The sequence below is a fragment of the Lissotriton vulgaris genome, chromosome 11, assembly GCF_964263255.1.
Source record: "Lissotriton vulgaris chromosome 11, aLisVul1.2, whole genome shotgun sequence".
NCBI lineage: Eukaryota > Metazoa > Chordata > Amphibia > Caudata > Salamandridae > Lissotriton > Lissotriton vulgaris.
This window is the reverse complement of record NC_141699.1, coordinates 26,435,961-26,454,632: the sequence shown is the minus strand read 5'-3', so window position 1 is coordinate 26,454,632 and position 18,672 is coordinate 26,435,961. Positions and strand designations below refer to the sequence as shown.

General features: G+C 47.5%; 1 protein-coding gene across 7 annotated transcripts in view; it reads right to left on the bottom strand.

Annotated features, from left to right (window-relative positions):
• The window catches only part of RIMBP2 (RIMS binding protein 2), a 1,349,166-nt gene that overhangs the window by 668,121 nt on the left and 662,373 nt on the right, over positions 1-18,672 (bottom strand). For all 7 annotated transcript variants that reach the window (XM_086942673.1, XM_086942667.1, XM_086942669.1 and 4 more), the window contains exon 5: positions 802-924. In XM_086942673.1, the coding sequence (XP_086798799.1) occupies positions 802-924 (123 nt within the window). The remainder of the gene's footprint in view (positions 1-801; positions 925-18,672) is intronic.

Genomic DNA, 18,672 nt, shown 5'->3' with positions numbered 1-18,672 from the left:
TAAAACCTATCTTTATAAAATACAATATTCGATCTTTTAAGAGTGCTCTAGAGTTATTATCCTCCCTAGAGAACGTGGATAGTTGTTTCTTTGTTGCCACTTTTATCCTGAAATGTACAGCTGCCAGGAAGTGTATAGTGCTGCCATAATTATATACACTCCTGTCTGTACATATTTTCTTTTTTAACAGCATATTGTATTTAATCTCGTATTACGCCCACTGCCTGTAAATATATGGTCCGACTACCTTTCCTTTTTGTACTGTATTTTTCTTTACCCCTATTGAAACAATGCTAAAATGTACAGCTGCCAGGAAAAGTATTTTGTGTGATAATCATCTTTATTCCTGTCTGTACACGTACGACCCTTTTTAGCTTTTAGCTTTTTACTCTTTAATATATTTTTAATCATGTATTGTTGCCCAGTGTATGACTAGTATATGTTTTCTTCCTTTATGAATTATTTCTGAGATCATTTTGAGTCTCTATGTTTTTTAGATTTATCGTGTATGTAATGAACTGTTTTTATGTCTATGCTTGTGTGATTTGTATTTTCAAATCGAATAAAAGGTTATGACTTGACTCAACACCACCCAACACACAGACCCTACTTGAGGTCTACACCTGCATTGTTTGATTCCCTCTGTTGAGGAAACAAGCCTTGATGGCCCCAAACAACAACTCCAGCTTTACTTGTTTCATCATCCTGCAGGACCCCGGCTTCCCGCCGTCCTTCTCCATCACTCCCCCTAGCTCTGGGATTACTCTGCTCCTAGTGCTGTGAATAAGCAGACTCTCTTACCTTTAGGACCTGCTCTAAGTTCTCCAGCTTGGCTCGAAGCTGGTGGTTCTCTTTCACAGCCAAATTTCGTTCCTTGGTCACTGCGACGAGCGTTTCACTGAGTTGGTCATAGTCTGTTTTCACCTGTTAAGGATTAAAAAAGAAGAGTTGAAAAAGGCCACATAATGAGTCAATCCAGCAAAGCTTTGGCCTGAGCAGTAAATAGATGCACAACCACAAAATAGCACTGGGTGAGTCTCAGCTATAGAGCTAATCTCAAAATGGCGGCCCAGAGCAGTTGTTGACGTTTGTGTTGTCTCAATGGATTTGCAAACTTGTGCAGCAGGTCTGTTCTATCTATGCACCCAGGATCAGGAACAGCCTGTCTGTATCTATCAGGACCACCCCAAAGCTGCCCCCATTTAGGGAAGAGTTGAAGACGCACCTCTTGAAAGAACACTACATCACAATGCATTAACCATCCACAGCCTGGCTTCCTCTCTTAATACTGGTCATTATGAGTTCTCTTTGACCATGTACAGGACCCCACTGTCTCTTGGTTATGCTCACTCTATAGAAATACCCCATACATACATGTTCTGGTTAAGGTGTGAGGATTATTACAGCTTTACATCTAGTTTTCCCACTGGAGCTTTGGAGAGCAGTAAGCATTTGCCACTCAAAGATGGCCGCACTGTTTGCCCCCAGTTGTACCTGTGAGCGTGTCTACCTACACCTGTCCCAAGGAAAAGATTTTAATTTTGCTAGCATTATTTTTCATAGCGAGTATTCTCTTACAGACTTGTGAACAGCACAGTCTTGTGAGCAGCACAGTCTTGTGCAGTGCTAACAGGCTTTTGAGCAGCACAGTCTGAGCACTACAGTCTTCAGTAGCACTCACAGGCTTGTGAGCAGCACAGTCTTGTGTAGCGCTCATGGGCTTATGAGCAGCACATACTTGTGAGCACCACAGTCTGAGCACCACGTTCTTGTGCAGTGTTCACGGGCTTGTGAGCAGCAGTCACCGACTTGGTAGAGCCACAGTCTTGTGCAGCGCTCACAGGCTTGTGAGCAGTACATACTTGTGAGCAGCACCGTCTAAGCACCGCAGTCTTATTCAGGGCTCACAGGCTTGTGAGCAGCACCGTCTTATCCAGGACTCATGGTCCCAGCACATCCTGAGTGCAGCACTGTTAGTCTTGTGAGAGAACTCAGGTTTGTGGGGTGCAAAAAATGACGAGTAGAATGCCTGTATTAATCTCAGCCACTGGTAGTTAACATGGCCGTGCCCAGGCCACCATTGGTGCTGTCCACCATGCCACCTCTAACAGGCACCAGCCATATGCAAATCAGGCTTGGTCCTCCATTTAGCCCCTCCCACGCTCATGACAAGCTCAGCTCGAAATGAGCCACAGTTCTCGTGTGCTCACGACGAGCTGAGCTCGTTATGACCACACCCGTTTAATTAGAACGCTCGCACAGCAGGAGAAATTCCCCTGCTGTGCGAGCGTTCTTATTAAACGGGTGTGGTCATGACGAGCTCAGCTCATTATGAGCACACGACCACCGTGGCTCATGACGAGCTGAGCCCGTCATGAGCACCGGGGCGCTGCGCGCGTCCCCCCACTCCCCAGCACGGCAGGGGAATGACCCCAGCAGCCAAGGGGTTAAACACTGGTTAGGTGCCCTGCCTTGAAAGTGTACATTTGAGCTCACATTTTAAGCCACACCCATAGGTACGTAGGCGCATCTCAAACAGATTCCAAGTTACAGTTCTTTGGCCACGCCCATTTTAGAGGCACACCCCATGTTTTTCATCCCACTTAAAGCAACAGCTCAAGTGCCATGGCCTATTTAAAATCATCTTATTTTGAGGTCTACTGTGCTTGGCTCATGAGCTATAAAACTATCTGTCAGCCGTTCGAGAGATAGCTCAGTGAGTTTATCATTCTTCACCAAATCAAAGTGGAGATTGGCCGGTTCTTCATTAATCCCCCAAATAGCCCTAATTTTAAAATGTATGACTCTAACCAACAAATGTTTTGCAAAAGGACGTGATCTGCAAATGGGTGCTACTTTTTTGGGAGTGCTCAGGTCTATTTGTGATCCTAATTTGACCACGACAGCAGACCAGGTTCATGGTGAGAGGTGTGCTGTCCATTCACGGCACAAATTTAACATGACCGCAGCATCTGTACACCCAGCATCTGTCCCATATTTACAATAAGGGTTAGTCGTGGTGCTTCTAAAATACAGATCTTCACATTCAACACAGTTTCTGTGTGAGAAATCAGGGCCTGTTTGCAGTGTCTCCCCACTTTTTGCACCGATTTTTTCCATTAGATGCTGTTTTTCCGAATCGGACTATACCCTGGCCTCTGCTAACCAGACCCAGAGCTTGTGCTCTGTGTTAAAGGTATATGGTGCTTGGGCATGACTGCATTGGCAAAGGCAGACCCCTGTACTGCTAAGAAAAGAAAGTTCATTCAAGGACTAAAAAGATTAGTATTGGTGATTTCAACAAATGGCCACTATTGAATTTGTCATAACTAGTACATAAAATAAGGTATAAGACTTTCCTTTCTGTGAGACAAAATCCAGCCTCCTAGCAGTCTCCCGTGATTGGTCAGCTCTAAGAGGCTTAGCCAGGCTGCTTTGATTAGGTGATGAGTGGCCTGGGCGCAGGAGAGGTTATCTGATGGTGGGAGTTCTGCAGCTGCAAAGACTTGGCCAGGCAGATGGGTCGGTAATGAAACCTGGGCTTGACAGAGAGGAGGCTAGTAAAGGAATGTAAGGCCTACCTACCCCCACATCATGTACCCTAGCCAGATGGCAGGCTTAGGACAGGAATGTGCAGAGGTCAGGAGAAGCAGAGCTAATGAAAAGGAGTGACACTGTGGGCTGGTTTCGCCAGCTCGTCTCCCCCGGCTAGAAATCATTCATGTTAGATTTTGGAAATGCAGTGCTTTGTGGAACAAGAAGATGCCACACTTTGGAGGAAGTTGTCATGCTTTTTAATGGCACCCAGCAACTTATTGGTCAGGGGTGCCCCCTGCTTGTAAGCCCAGAACCCTGAATAAATATGTGAGAGCTGCAAAACCTCTCAGATCTGATGCCTGAAACTAAAAGAAGGAGAAGGACTACCCTGATGGATTCTGGATCTGCACCCAAAGGACTGCACTCTAGCTGACTGCACCTGCGGCACAATCTGGTATTACAGCCCCAAAGACCTTGTCTTTGTCTTGGTTCAAGATGGATGAAGGAGTGGACTTCCTGCAGGTTAACAGAGCCCACCTGCATCATTTCCATCAAGAGTCCCCAGCCTGGAGTGCATCCAGTGGACTTTTAAGGATTTGGTCGGGTACATTGTGGGAATTGCAGTCCAGACATACCAGAGACCATCTAGGAAATTCCAGACCTCTGGATTGGTGTTTTGGACACACTGAACCTCTAAGGGGACCTTCCGGAAGGGCTTCCAGAAGATTGGAGAAGTTTTGAGAATTTTTGTGAAAAAAGCTCCATAGGGTTACCGACCCGACGCCGCAAGCCAAGCTGGCCACATTCATCCGGGACCCGGCCTGGATTTCAGGTTCATCCAGCTGAAAGCTCTGGAGCTGCAGACTTATAAGATTTCACCAGGCCCTCGCAGAAACTCATGCAAACCCGCACTGAATCCGGCCTGATGAAGTGCCTTGCCTGACGTCAGAAGAAAAGCTCCAGAAAAGTTTTTAAGTGTGAAGGTAAAATTTTGACTGAATCCTCCCGCTTAGTGTATCCAATCGGGGTTCAATTATGGTCGGCCTCAAACTTTGACTTTGTCCTGGCCAAGCGCGGCCAGATGTCCCAAGTCAGTGCTAAATGTTTTTAGGCACTATGAGGTGGTTAATATTTTAAAATTCATATCTCCGGTATCCTACAATGGATTTTTGGTGTTTTGTTGTTTTGTTGTAAGGCTGTGCCTTACGTTGGTTTCATTCTTTCCTGCAGGATAGACAGCAGGCAGTGTCCCTCCCCCCTTTTCAATCCATGTTTTCTAATGTGCGGCATGGTGTGCCTCAGGGATCAGCAATTAGCCCTATTCTTTTTAACATTTACCTAAAACCATCGATTGCGGTCATAAAATCTCACGACATAGATACGGTGAACTATGCAGACGACACTCAGATGATCCTCTCCTTCGATGGAGAGCATTCAACGTCTGTGGAGGTATTCCATGATTGCCTGCAGGATACGGCCCGATGGCTCCGGGCCAACTCCCTACAATTCACTGCTGGCAAAACAGAGGTGATCTTGTGTGCTGCGAACAAAATCCCTCGTCCTCTTCCTGGCAATTTTTGGCCCCCAGGCTTCTCTAATACAGTGCAGCCAATAAAAACTGTTTGTAACCTGGGCATTATGTTTGATTGCAAGCTTTCCCTGGAAGTCCAGGTTACAAAAACAACAGCCACCTGTTTAGCAATCATCAGGTCCCTTCGCAAAATCTTTCCCCTTCTACCTTTTTAGGCGCGCGCCTTAGTGGTGAGGTGCACTATCCTCAGTAGGCTTGACTACTGTAATGCTCTCCTCCTAGATTCCCCCAACTTCCTCCTGGACAGAATACAAAGGATCCAATCAGTGACAGCCAGATTGGTGCTAGGACTGTCTAGAAGGTCCTCCGCCTCTGCGGCTTTGGCAAAACTTCACTGGCTCCCCCTGAGAAAGAGAGTGCACTTTAAATCACTCTGCCTGGTTTTTAAAGCCCCTCATGGGGGTGGACCGGTGATCCTACGCAAAAAATTTGATTGGTACATTCCCTCGAGACTGCTCCGTTCGTCCTCGGCCAGACTGGTGAAGGTGCCAAGATTTAAGAAAGTCAGGTTGGGGGGTAGATCCTTTGGAGTGGCAGCAGCCAGACTGTGGAACAAACTCCCTGGGGAGATCAGGCAAATTGGAGAACTTCTCCCTTTTAGGAGACGTGTTAAAACCTGGCTGTTCCCTAAGAACTAGATGGATGCGGATGCCTCTGCCTGACTTACTTCTACTCATTGAGCCGCTTAGCGCCAGGATGCCTGCAAGGTGGTAGTACGCTTTATAAGATGAATAAATAAATAAAAAATAAAGATAAACATATTTTCTCTTTTAATAAATTGTTATGGGATTTTATTGTGTGTTGGGTCTTACTTATTTAAAGTATTAGTGTTTTAAATGCTTTACAAGCCTATCTCCTAAATTAAGCCTGACTGCTCGCAGACAACTACCAATGGTTGACCAAAGGACTAATTTACTGAGACCTTTATTGGACCTTGTATTGTGTTGGTGGCCTTATTGCTGGTGGTAGGTGTATTCTTACCTCTATCAATAATTCACTTTCCAACATTTGGTGCTCAGCGGTATGGATACGGACTTGTGTTTAAAGTATGCCATGCCGTAATTAAGTAAGATCTTTAAAAATCCTCATATATTTTTTAGAACAAAACTTTTGATTTTTGAATTTGGACTATACTGATTTTTAACCCATTGTTTTGATTTTTCTAAATGTGTTCTAATTCTGATTAAACTCAGTGGCTGAGTTTAGGGTTCAGTGTAGGGCTAGGGGGTTACAAGCTACTAACAAGATTAGTAAGGCAGAGTTGGTTAGGACTCTAAAGGTCTGGGCCAGGTCAGTCCCGGAGAATGAAGTGGAGGGGAGGCTGACCCCCCCAATATCACCCAGGAGGAGGGTGATGATGATACCTTCTCCATTGCTTCCAGTACTAGGTTTGCCATTCCAGCTAGGAGTGGGAGGGGAGGTTCTCTCACACTGGAGGCAAGGATGCCCCTATGGGAAAAAGAGCTCAACCTAGATCAGAGGAAGTAAGCAAGGAGAAGCAGAGAAGAAATGGTGTCAGCGGCAGTGAAGAAGAAGTTGAGGAGTTGCTGCATGGTGGGGTTGATCCCCGGCTCCTCAAGGGGATAGTGCACCAGTACACAGGGGGGACGGCATTGGCAAATGGCTCACAGCATTTAAGAGGGTACTTGAGAGGAGGGAGGTCCGCCCCAAGTTTGGGGTTGATTCTTGTGGAACTAATCCCTATAGCTGGGAGGGACAGGCTCCTGCACCTAGAGGGGGATGCGGCTAAATCCTACACCCACATGAGAGGATGCTTAGTTGAGAAGAAACAAGTTACTTACCTGTAACTTTAGTTCTCCAGTATTGGTAACTTTCATAGATTCCCATTGCTTGTATCATTCCCCGTCGTCGGAATGGGAGCCTCGGTAATAATATATATATATATATACCTAGGTAAATACACCCTAATAGGTGTAAAAAGGTAAAAAATTAGGCCTAGGCCTCATGATCTTTTGTAGCCTATTGGTGTCATTATGTAAAAAGACCCAAAGTCACCTTAGCAACCAATCAGATCAGCCTCACCCTGTAGAACCTTCCTGAGAAAGCTCAGAGCCTCAGATTTTCGTAGCCGTTGCTTTGCCACATAATCACCTAGCCCTAAAGTGAGCTTTCCCAGGGGAGGCGGGTGGGCGCATGGGAATCTATGAAAGTTACCAATACTGGAGAACTAAAGTTACAGGTAAGTAACTTGTTTCTTACTCCAGTATTGGAACTTTCATAGATTCCCATTGCTTGTATCAGAGTAGATAGCAGTTAGCATACCTCAAACATTTCGTGCACAGTTACAGAATCATTATAAACTAATGACATCACAGATTATAACAACCATAAAGCAGTAACAAAGCATAATAAACGAAATGTTTGAAAAAACAGGAGGAGGGAAGAGAGGAAAGCTCACCTCTTACTGGAAGAGATTTCTCAGGACTGCCTGTCCTACAGCCGAATCCTCCTTTGCAGCCGCCTCCAGGCAGTAATGTCTCGTGAAGGAGTGCGTACTGCTCCAGGTGGCTGCTCTGCAAATATCCTTTATGGATACTCCAGCAAACAGCGCAGTTGATGCTGAAATCGACCTTGTGGAATGTGCCTTCACCTGTCCTTGCAAAGGTTTGCCTGCCGCCTGGTGGCAGAACCGGATCGCACTAGTTATCCATCTAGATATCCCTTGTTTTGACAAAGGAAATCCTTTCCTTGGGGCTCCGAAAGCCACAAACAGTTGGGGTGTTCTTCAAAATCCAGCTGTGCATTGTAGATAGAATTTCAAACATCTCTGAACGTCCAGAGAATGAAGTGTCCTCTCAGCCTGGGTTGAAGGTCGAGGAAAAAAAGATTTCAAAACCACTGGCTCGTTAAGATGAAAGTCTGTCGGTACCTTCGGAATGAACTTGGGGTTCATCCGTAGGATCACTGTATCATTCTTGAACTGCAAGAAGGGTTCTTTGATAGTTAAAGCCTGAAGCTCTCCTACTCTCCTTGCAGAGGTGAGTGCCAAAAGAAGCGCCACCTTCCATGATAGGAACTTCAGGTCCGCTTTATGTACTGGCTCAAATGGCGGTCTCATCAGCTGAGCCAGGACCACATTCAAGTGCCACACCGGAGGTGGGGGCCTAACTGGCGGAAAAACTCTAAACAGTCCTTTCAGGAATTGTTTTATTACTCTTGCTGACAATAGAGAGGGGCCCGATCTTGTTCTCCTATACCTGGAAATGGCTGCCAAGTGGACCTTGATAGAAGCATGAGCCAGACCTGCTTGTGCCAACGATAGAATATATGGTAAGAGTTGATGCGGAGCTGACGAGAAAGGATGTACTTTTTCCCTCTGACACCACAAATGGAACCTCTTCCATTTCGCTCTATATGTCTTATTAGTGCTAGGGGCTCGTGCCTGTGCCAAGATGGTCCTGCATTCTTCTGGGATGTTTAAATCCTTAAACTCTCTGTATTCAGGAGCCAAGCCGTCAACTGAAGCGAGCTCGGGTTCGGGTGAAGAACCTGGCCGTTGTACATTGATAGAAGTGTCTGTTTGGGTTGCAGATGAATGGGTTGTGTCTCTGATAGAAGAAGCAACTCCGTGTACCAAAACTGGCGAGCCCAGGCAGGCGCTATTAGTATCATCCTGCACCTGTCCATCTTGAGTTTCTTGAGGACTCGAGGAATCAGGGGAAATGGCGGAAAGGCGTAAACAAACGCGCCTGACCAGGACATCGAAAGGGCATTCCCCAGTGACCCTCGATGGTGTTCCCTGCTTGCGTAACACCGGCATTTCTTGTTTCCTGGTGTTGCAAACAGGTCGATCGCTGGGGTCCCCCAACGGAAGAAGATGTCCTTGATTACTGTGTTCTCCAATTCCCACTCGTGCGAGACTGCTCTCAGGCGGCTTAGTGTATCCGCCTTCGTGTTGCATACTCCTGGAAGGTGTTCTGCCACGAGTGTGATGTTCTGCGATATCGCCCATTCCCACAGTATTTGGGCTTCCTGTGAAAGCAGTGGCGATCTTGTGCCTCCCTGCTTGTTGACGTAATGCATTGCGGTGGTGTTGTCCGTCCGCACCAGGATTGCTGAGTCTGTAATCCTTGGGAGGAAAGCCAACATTGCCAATCGAATAGCTCTTAGCTCCAGAACGTTGATATGTAGACGGCGTTCTTCCGGAGTCCAGTGACCGCTGACCTGGAGGTCTTGCATGACCGCTCCCCAACCTTGAAGAGAAGCGTCCGTGGTAATGACCTGAGGAGCCCGTGCCGCCTTGAAACTGAGTCCCACAGTGAGGTGAGATCTTTTCATCCACCATGAAACCGACCGTTTCATCCGCTGGGTAACCGTCACCCTGTCGTCGAACGAACCTTCCACTTGTCTCCACTGAAGGTCCAGTTCCTCCTGCAGGGGGCGCATTCGCAGTCTGCAATGCGGAATCAATTGAATACAGGATGAAATCGACCCTAGAAGAGATTTGTACATCCTGACTGTCATCCAACTTCTCTTTTGGAAACGAGTGGCTGACGATATGAGTTTCATCTGTCTCTCTTCCGATGGGAAGGCTTTGCACTCCTGAGTATCGAGTATCGCTCCCAAGAACTTCACCGTACCTGCCGGCTGAAGAACTGATTTTTCCTTGTTGAGTTGTAAACCCAGATGAATAAAGAGGTTCAAGCATGTGCTCACTGCCTTCGATGCCTCTTGTAAGCTTGGGGCCTTCAGCAGCCAGTCGTCTAAGTACGGGAATACTTCCAGCGACTGTCTCCTCAGAAATGCTGCTACCGGTGCCAGCACCTTTGTGAATATCCGAGGAGCGGACTTTAATCCAAATGGGAGCACCATTTTTTATTTATTTATTTTGGCAATTTTTAGAGCGCAAACAAATACCCATAAGGGTGTCTCGGCGCTAATTCACAGAACTCACTAGAAGGTGTCAGGGGAGTCTAGAAGAGGATTAGGAGGAAGAAAATAGCCATGTCTTGAGGCTTTTACGGAATTCTAGAAGCGTGGGAGCAGTTTTGATGTGGAGAGGTAGAGTGTTCCACAGCTTGGCCGTGGCAATGGTGAAGCGTCTATCTCCCCAGTTGGCCCTTTTAGTTCGATGGACTTTCAACAGAAAGGCTGAGGAAGACCGTAGAATCCTGTGTTGTTCAGCTGGAAGGAGAGCTTCTTTTAGAAACTGTGGTCCAGTATTGTTCAGGGTCTTGTAAGCTATACACATAGCTTTAAATTTGATTCGGCTCCTGATGGGGAGCCAATGGAGTTTTCTAATGTACGGGGAGACGGATGAGAATTTAGGGATGGCCAGTAGGGTTCTGGCTGCAGCATTTTGTATTGTTTGTAGTTTTTTAAGAACTCCTTCCTGCGCATTCAGTAAAAGTGAGTTACAATAATCTGTTCTCGAGAACACCAATGTGCTGATGAGAGTCTTTCCAGCTGATTGAGGAAGATAAGGAAGCAGTTTTTTTATTTTTTTGAGAGTGTAGAAAGCCGATGAAACAATGGCATTGGCATGGTGGTGAAAAGTCAGCTTGTTGTCAAAGATGACTCCCAAGTTGCGAACCTTTTCTACCGGCTTGGGTGGAGGTCCCAACTGAGATGGCCACCACTGAGGAGACCATTCTGGGCGCAAGCTCCCGAATGTCATCACCTCCGTTTTGTCGGAGTTAAGCTTGAGACAATTTGATGACATCCAGGAGCTTATCGCCTTCATTCCCTCCTGGAAGTTGGCTGCAACAGATGTTCCGTTATTATACACCGATAACACTAGTTGGGTGTCATCGGCGTATGTAGTGAGGGCAATTCCATAAGACTTTATCACCCTCGCCAAGTCCGACGCATAGATATTAAATAGCGTCGGGCTTAGCGAGGAGCCCTGGGGAACACCGCATGGAAGGGAGAAGGTGTGAGAGGTGAAATTGCCCATCTTGATGGTCTGAGGACGGTTAGCTAGGAATGATGCAATCAGATCTTTAGCTTTGCCTTTAATTCCTAAAGCTGAGACACGGTCGATCAGAGTGACATGATCGACCGTGTCAAAAGCAGCCGAAAGATCCAGAAGTATAAGAACTGCTGCTCCTCCCATGTCCATGGTGGTTCTAATTTCATCTGCGGCCTTTAAAAGTGCCGTCTCCGTCCCGTGACCCTGTCTAAAACCAAACTGGGTCTCATCAAGAAGGTTGTTATCGTTGATGAATTTGGAAAGCTGGATGTTAATAGACTTTTCAAAGATTTTGGCTGGGAAGGGGAGACAGGCGATGGGTCTGTAACTAGCTGGAAGCTGGGGTTCCAGTGAAGGCTTTTTTAGGAGGGGCTTGATAATGGCCTCCTTCCAAACTGAAGGATATATGCCAGTTGCAAACATGGCGTTTCAGATAGTGGTCAAAGCAGGAGAGATTGCATCAGGGATGCAGTTTAAGATGGCTGGAGGGCAGGGGTCAAGAGGAGAGCCGGATTTGATGCTGGAGACCAAGCGATGAATATGACTCTGGTCAACAGCATCAAAAGATAATAGGGAGGGCAGGATATTAGTAGGAGGTGTCTCGGAGAGAGAAAGGGGGGCGGAATTCGTAAAGGTGATGAAGATGGATCTGACTTTTTCCTCGAAGTAGGTGGCTAGGGCATCCACTAATGACTGAGAGCCTTCTAGGCGAGGTGCCGGGGGGTTGGACAGAGTGTTGACCACCCTATATAGTTCTCCCGCTGAATTCTTTGCTTGCTCAATTTGAGAGGTGTAATAGTGGCTTTTTTCTGCGACTATAAATCCTTTGTAGATGGCCAGGGCATTTTTATAGGTCACTTTATCTGCAGGATTATAGTTGTGTCGCCAGTGCCTTTCAAGATTCCTGCAATGTTGTTTCTGCAGCCGAAGGGTTTCATTAAACCATGGTGCTGATGGTGTTTTCCTGTTTCGAGAGGAGGATTTGGTTGGTGCTAGCTTATCACAGGCCATATTTAGGTTCCTTAAGTAGGTAGAGGACGCTATGATAGGGTCGTTCTGAACTGGAAGTGACTCTTGCCTACTGTAAAGCGAAGGAAACGTCTGTGAGCTGGATGGATCGGGATATGAAAATAGACATCTTCCAGGTCTAATGTTGCCATGTAGTCGCCTGGGTTCAAGAGGCGCAATATGTCCTGGAGTGAAATCATCCGAAACAACAGTTTCGTGAGATAGGTGTTGAGCTCCCTCAAGTCCAGGATAGGACGCCACTTTTGCTTTGTTTTGCGGATCAGAAAAAATCTTGAATAGAAACCTTCTCCCCTTTGTGATAGGGGAACACGCTGGATCGCCCCTTTTTGAAGCATTTGTTGAGCTTCCTCTTGAAGAAGGTTCAGATGTTTCGAAGTAGTGGCGTGGGGAGCTCTTGTTGGTGGAAATTCCTGGAATTCTAGAGTATGCCCATTTCGGATGATGTTTAATACCCACTGATCCGATGTAATCTCTTCCCAGCTGCTCAGATGTTGTGATATCCTGCCGCCCACTGGAGATCCCAGAAGCGGAGGAACAGTTGGCAGAGTCAGGAGGCCGCTATTGACGCTTGCCAGCGTCCTTGCCCTGACGCCCCTGTCGTCCACGAGCGTTCTGGCGAGAGAAAGACTGGGATTGCGACTGCCGCTGATAGTATTGATTGCCGTACTGAGGCCTGTACGACTGCGACTGCTGTGAATATCGCTGTTGCTGATAACCTCCTCTAGGTGAAGTGAAGCCTCTTCCTCGTGCTCCACGGAACGGTGTCTTCCTATATTGCAGGTTCCCCAGAGCCCTTGCTGTCTCTGTGTCCTTCTTTATACCCTGCAGGGTCTCATCGACATGCTTCCCAAATAACATGTCCCCGTCAAATGGCAAGTCCAAAATCCTATTCTGGACCTCTGGCCGGAAGTATGTAGCTCGCAGCCACCCTTGTCGCCGAAGAACCGCTGCACTGCCCAGAGCACGGAAAGAGATGGTGGCGATGTCCATCGCACAGTCGATCATCTCTGAAGAGGAACGCTGTCCTTCTTCCAGAAGTTTCTGTGCTTCCGCTTTTTGGTCATCTGCTAGCAGATCCACATAGTGTGCCACATCACTCCACATCTGGCGGTCGTATCTTGCTAGGATCGCCAAGGCATTCGCCGCTCTGACCAACAAGCTAGCCATTGACGAAAAACGCTTCCCAGCGTTGTCCAACCTCCTACCCTCCTTGTCTGGCGGAGTCGTGAGGGTGGCCGAAGGATTCCGCGATTTCTTCTGTGCCGCCTGCGATATGACCGAGTCTGGTCTAGGTTGTCCAATCAAACAGGCGGGACTGTCATCAGGAGCTTTATATTTTTTCTCCAAGCGCGGAAGAGTTGGAATGACCGTCGCTGGGGTCTGCATCACTTTCTTCCCTTCCTCCCATATGTGCTCTACAATGGGAATCGAGCGCACAGCCTTACGGTATGCCTCTTTAAAATCGTACAAGAAACAATCCGTAGATGTTGTAGGCATCGCTACCTTAAAGCGCGCTGTGGCTCTTTCCATCAAACTGAAGAAACCTCCTACATCAGCCGGAGGCGAGTCAACCGGGTCTGGCACTGGTGAAGCCGGATCCGGAGCTATATATTGGTTCCATTCACTATCCTGGTCTTGATCTTGGTTCTGCCCCGTTTCATCTTCATCCGAGGTATCCACTTGGACTTGCCGAGGATATTCCCTCTCATGTTCTTCCTGTGCAGGCCGTACTGACTGTGCTGCCACCACCTGCGGTTGAACCTGTGCTTGACCTTCCACAGGTTGCGACCCTTGTCTGCTCCTATACTCTTCCAGCATTGCCCTTAAGTCTGTCAAAAGACTCATAGGCATCGTTACCATGCCCTGCTGTGGTTGGGTTTCCTGGTATGCAACTTGTCTTTCTGGCCGCTGTTCCTTTTGATAATAATACTCCTCATCCAAATCCGAATCATGGTACTTCAGATTCAATTGAGATGGACTGTAAGCATCCCCATACATCTCATTCTCCTCTTCTGAGTAGTCATCTTCATCCAACAAAAGGGGTGGAGGTAATGAAGGTACTTTCCTTGGAGAAGTCATATCTGGGGTTATCCTCCTCCTTCTGCTGTTTCCTGGCGCTCCTGTCGTCAACGGCGTTGAAAACAACTCCACCGTTTCCTTATTCTGAATCGTCGTCGACGGGACCGTCGACGAGAGTCCCTTCACCGTCGACGGCATCGTCGACGGAACCGTCATCGTCGACGGACTCATCATCGTCGACGGGATCGTCGACGGAACTGTCATCGTCGACGGGCTCACCATCGTCGACGGGATCGTCGACGGAACTGTCATCGTCGACGGGCTCGTCGTCGTCGACGGGATCGTCGCCATCGAGATTGCCACCGTCGACGGAATAGTCATCGTCGACGGGATGGTCTTCGTCGACGTGGTGGTAACCGTCGACGTGGTTATCGTCGATGACGCCGTCGTCGATCCAGTCTTCGTCGACGGAATCGACATTGAGGTCCTCGTCGACGCTCTCGTCGTCGTCCTCGTCGTCGCTGGATGGCTCGTCGACGACTGAGGAGAAAAAATCACCTCAGATGCTTTAGAGTCCTTCTTGACCCCTGTAGAGGCCTCTACAGTCGGTTTTTTGACGGATTTGGCTACTTTAACCTGGTGGGAAGGCCCAGCCGAGCTCTCATCCAGTTTAGCCTTTTGCACCTGCAGTGCCTGCCTTTCCCTCTCCTTTACACTCACGTGAGGAGATTCGATAGGCCCTGGCTTGCCAGACCTATCAGAGGTCCCACGCATAGCCTTTAAGGGGGGTTCAGTTGAAATCTCCACAGACGATCCGCCCCTCTTCAATGAAGTCTTTGAAGATGAAGATCTGGCATCTTCCTCATCACCAGAAACCACTTCATCCCTCCTTTCCAACTTCCTAAGCCACAGAAGCAGTCGTCCTTCACGATCACGGAGGGTTTTCACAGACATTCTCCTGCATATACTACACCCATCAACCTTATGGTCTGGGTATAGACAGTAAATACAGTCCTTATGTTGATCTTCTGTATAAAGTCGTTTTTTGCCACAAGTGGCACAAGACCTGAAAAGGCTCTTCTTTTCCTTATCAGCCATGACAAAGCTGAAAGAAATCCTTCAAGAAAAACTGTTTAAACAGTACCTCAAGTTGAAGTTAGAGCAGAGCTCTAAGGAGACTCCCTGTCACCAACGAAGCGGTAGAAAATCTGAGGCTCTGAGCTTTCTCAGGAAGGTTCTACAGGGTGAGGCTGATCTGATTGGTTGCTAAGGTGACTTTGGGTCTTTTTACATAATGACACCAATAGGCTACAAAAGATAATGAGGCCTAGGCCTAATTTTTTACCTTTTTACACCTATTAGGGTGTATTTACCTAGGTATATATATATATATATTATTACCGAGGCTCCCATTCCGACGACGGGGAATGATACAAGCAATGGGAATCTATGAAAGTTCCAATACTGGAGTAAATTTAGTTTGACCCCAGAGTAGTACAGGGAGAAATTCAGGGACACCCAGAAAGAGAACACTCAGTCCTGGGTGGACGTTTTGTATCTCTCAAAAAAAAGCACTAGGAGGATGGATTGATAGTAATCAAGTAACTATCTATCTATGAGGGGCTGTACAATTTATGAGAGAGCACATTCTGACTCATTGTGTACCAGAGAAGTTATGCCAGTACCTAGGGGACTCTAAGCTGTCAAGCCCCAGGGGACAAGCCAGGGCAGCTAATGAGTGGGTGAGAACCTGGGTTTCCAATAAGCACTGGGGAAGACTCTAAGAAGTAGGGTTAGGCCTACAAAAACCTAAGGAGGGAGGTGGCAAGCCCACAACAGAGAGTACCTCAGTACCCCAGAACCCTAAGCAGAAGGAGAGAAAATCCCACCCCAACTCTGACCAGCAGAGGCAGGGGAAACCAGGGCTGCAAAGGTACTTGGACAACAGGTTGTGCTGTGACTGTCAGCAGTCAGGTCACTTCAGGGGGTGATCCCGCCTGTTCCAAGAAGGTGGTAAGCACTGGACTGTCCGGTGTAGCCATAGAAAAGGACTCCTCGGATGAGGAGGGCATCATAGCATTCTGTTGGGAGACCGGGCCAGATGGCAAGCTGGCGATCCCTGGGGTGGGAGTACTCACTTCCACTTCATTCAGGTGAATCCCTGCCATTGGCATGTGAGGCACATGTGCCAGTCACACTATAGTGAGTGGCAGGTTTGAGTCCCCAAACACGTATGTGCCAGAAGAGAAAAGGAGAGGAAGGGTAGCTCCAGGTGAGGTCCCAACCAAACCTGTAGCCATAGTGCCCCAAGAAATGGAGGGCACCCTTAGTTGGTATAAGGTGGTAGTCAGTGCAGACCTCCCTTTGGATTGTCTCCTGGGCAATGACCTCCTAGATGTTGGTCGGATCCCAAGAGGGGCGGTCGCCCACAGCATCTCCAACCCAAAGTTTCTGGGGAGCCACTTAGGAAGCTGGGTTCCCCAAAGTAAGGGAAAAAGAAGGGGAACGGTAAGCCACTCTTAAAGAGAGTTCCAGTGAGCCAAGGGTGTTCGTTCCTAGTAAGGGGGAAACCTAGAGTTGGCATTGGTGAGTCTTCACCAGGAAGTCTTGAGCAGTCAGGCAGCTGTCAAACAGCAGGGTGCCGCCCCTGTATTGACAGAAGGGAGAGTAGAAGAAGGGTGTCCGCCGCAGGATGTGGTAGCCCCCTCCTCTAAGCAGCGAGAGAGATTCTAGGAACCCACAGTTGCCCCTAAAGCAGCTCAGCCACCTGTCAGTGGGGAGCTTAGGGCGTGGTTCTGGATTCCGACAACTGACAGTAGCCTCTGCTGCTTGCTGGCCTTCATGGCAGCACTGTACTTGGCATGGGAGGTAGAAACCAGGGCCAAGAGTAAGTTAGGCCCCTGACCCTGTTGATCGTGGTGAGTTGCTCAAGTGTTGGGTAACCTCTGTGGCAAAGCTAGGTGCTGCCCTAGTGAAGTTAGGGATAGAGGAGGAAGAAAATGTAATAAAGCTGTGAGGAAAATCCAGTTTAGAATGGATCATGTTAGTGTAGAGATGGCCCAACTTCCCAGAGGGAGGAAGTGACCTTAGCAGGAGGATGTAAGGCAGAGTAGGCCCTGCTATTGTACAGCCTGATTTCTGCACTTTCTTCCTCTCCTGATAGCCCACGGAAAGTCTCCCAGGAGTGGGCTGAGTCCCTTGGGCTGTTGGTTGGGGCGTGGGGGGTGTTGTGTGAGAAACCAGGATCCGTTTGCAGTGTCCCCCATCTTTTTTGTCCTCATTTTTACCACTAGATGCTGGTTTTCTGACTTTGACTATGCCCTGGACTCTGCAAAGCAGACCCAGGACCTGTGCTCCATGTTGAAAAGTATATGGTACTTGGGTATGATTGCTCTGGCAATGACAGACCCCTGTAAGTCCCTAGTGGATAATAGGGCCAGGGGGTTCAAACTAACTATAAGTTCCTAGTATATAATAGATCATAGAGGTTTAGAGGCCCAGCAGATTTCCTGCACTTGCTTGTGTGCACAGCTGTGGACCCACTGTCACTTCTAAATGCAGCCCTGCCTTGCAGGGAGGTTTAGTTATAGTAAGATGATCTAATTACAATTGGCACTGACAGACCCTATAAGTCCCTGGTATATAATAGGGCATGAAGGGTATGCCTGCTGTCTTTTTAAAGGCAGCCTTGCTTTGCAGACTGTCCCACTTAGTGTATCCGACCAGGGCTCCATCATGGTCAGCCTCAAACTTTGACTTTGCCCTGGCAAAGTGCGACCAGATGTCCCAAGTGAGCGCTACATGTTTTTAGGCACTATAAAGTGGTTAATATGTAAAGATTCATATTTCTGGTTTCCTACATTGGATTTTTGTCATTTTGGTGTCATTTTAAAGATGAAAATGTATCATGTTTTTATAAATTGGTCTGGGATATTGATTGTCTGTTGTGTCTTACTAATTTAATGTATTGGCGTTTTTAAATGCTTTACATACTTGTCTCCTAAGTTAAGCCTGACTGCTCACAGCCAGCTACCAAGGGTTGAACATGGGACTAATTTAATGAGACCTTTAATGCAGTGGCGGCAAAAGCAGCGAGCGCCACAGGCGGCCATAAGGCCAGCTACGCCGCTGCTTTGATGAACTTTGTTTTGTGTTAGTGGCCTTATTGTGGGTGGTTGGTGTTTACTTATCCCTACCAATAACCCACTTTCCAACATCCTGGAAGTGTTGCATGTTTCAGACTCGGGATAGTTCTCCGGGTGGTAGTAACTGTAAATCTGACTTCAACATTCTAGTGTTAGTAATGCTTATTTCCACAACCAATGCGGGTGAGCAGAAATTAGAGAAGTAATAGAAGGCCCAGGTGGCAAATTTCATTTACCTCATGGAATTGGCAGAATTTGGAGACTATATTTTACTCTTGTAACGCAGAGTTCTGGGCAAATTCCGTCAATCGCCTCCTGGCAGAAATCCTTTTCCAGTAAGGCTTCAGAAATGCTTGTTCTACTTTTTTACATCCTTGTGTTGCATGCTGATCGATACATACTTGCCAATCACTATGGGC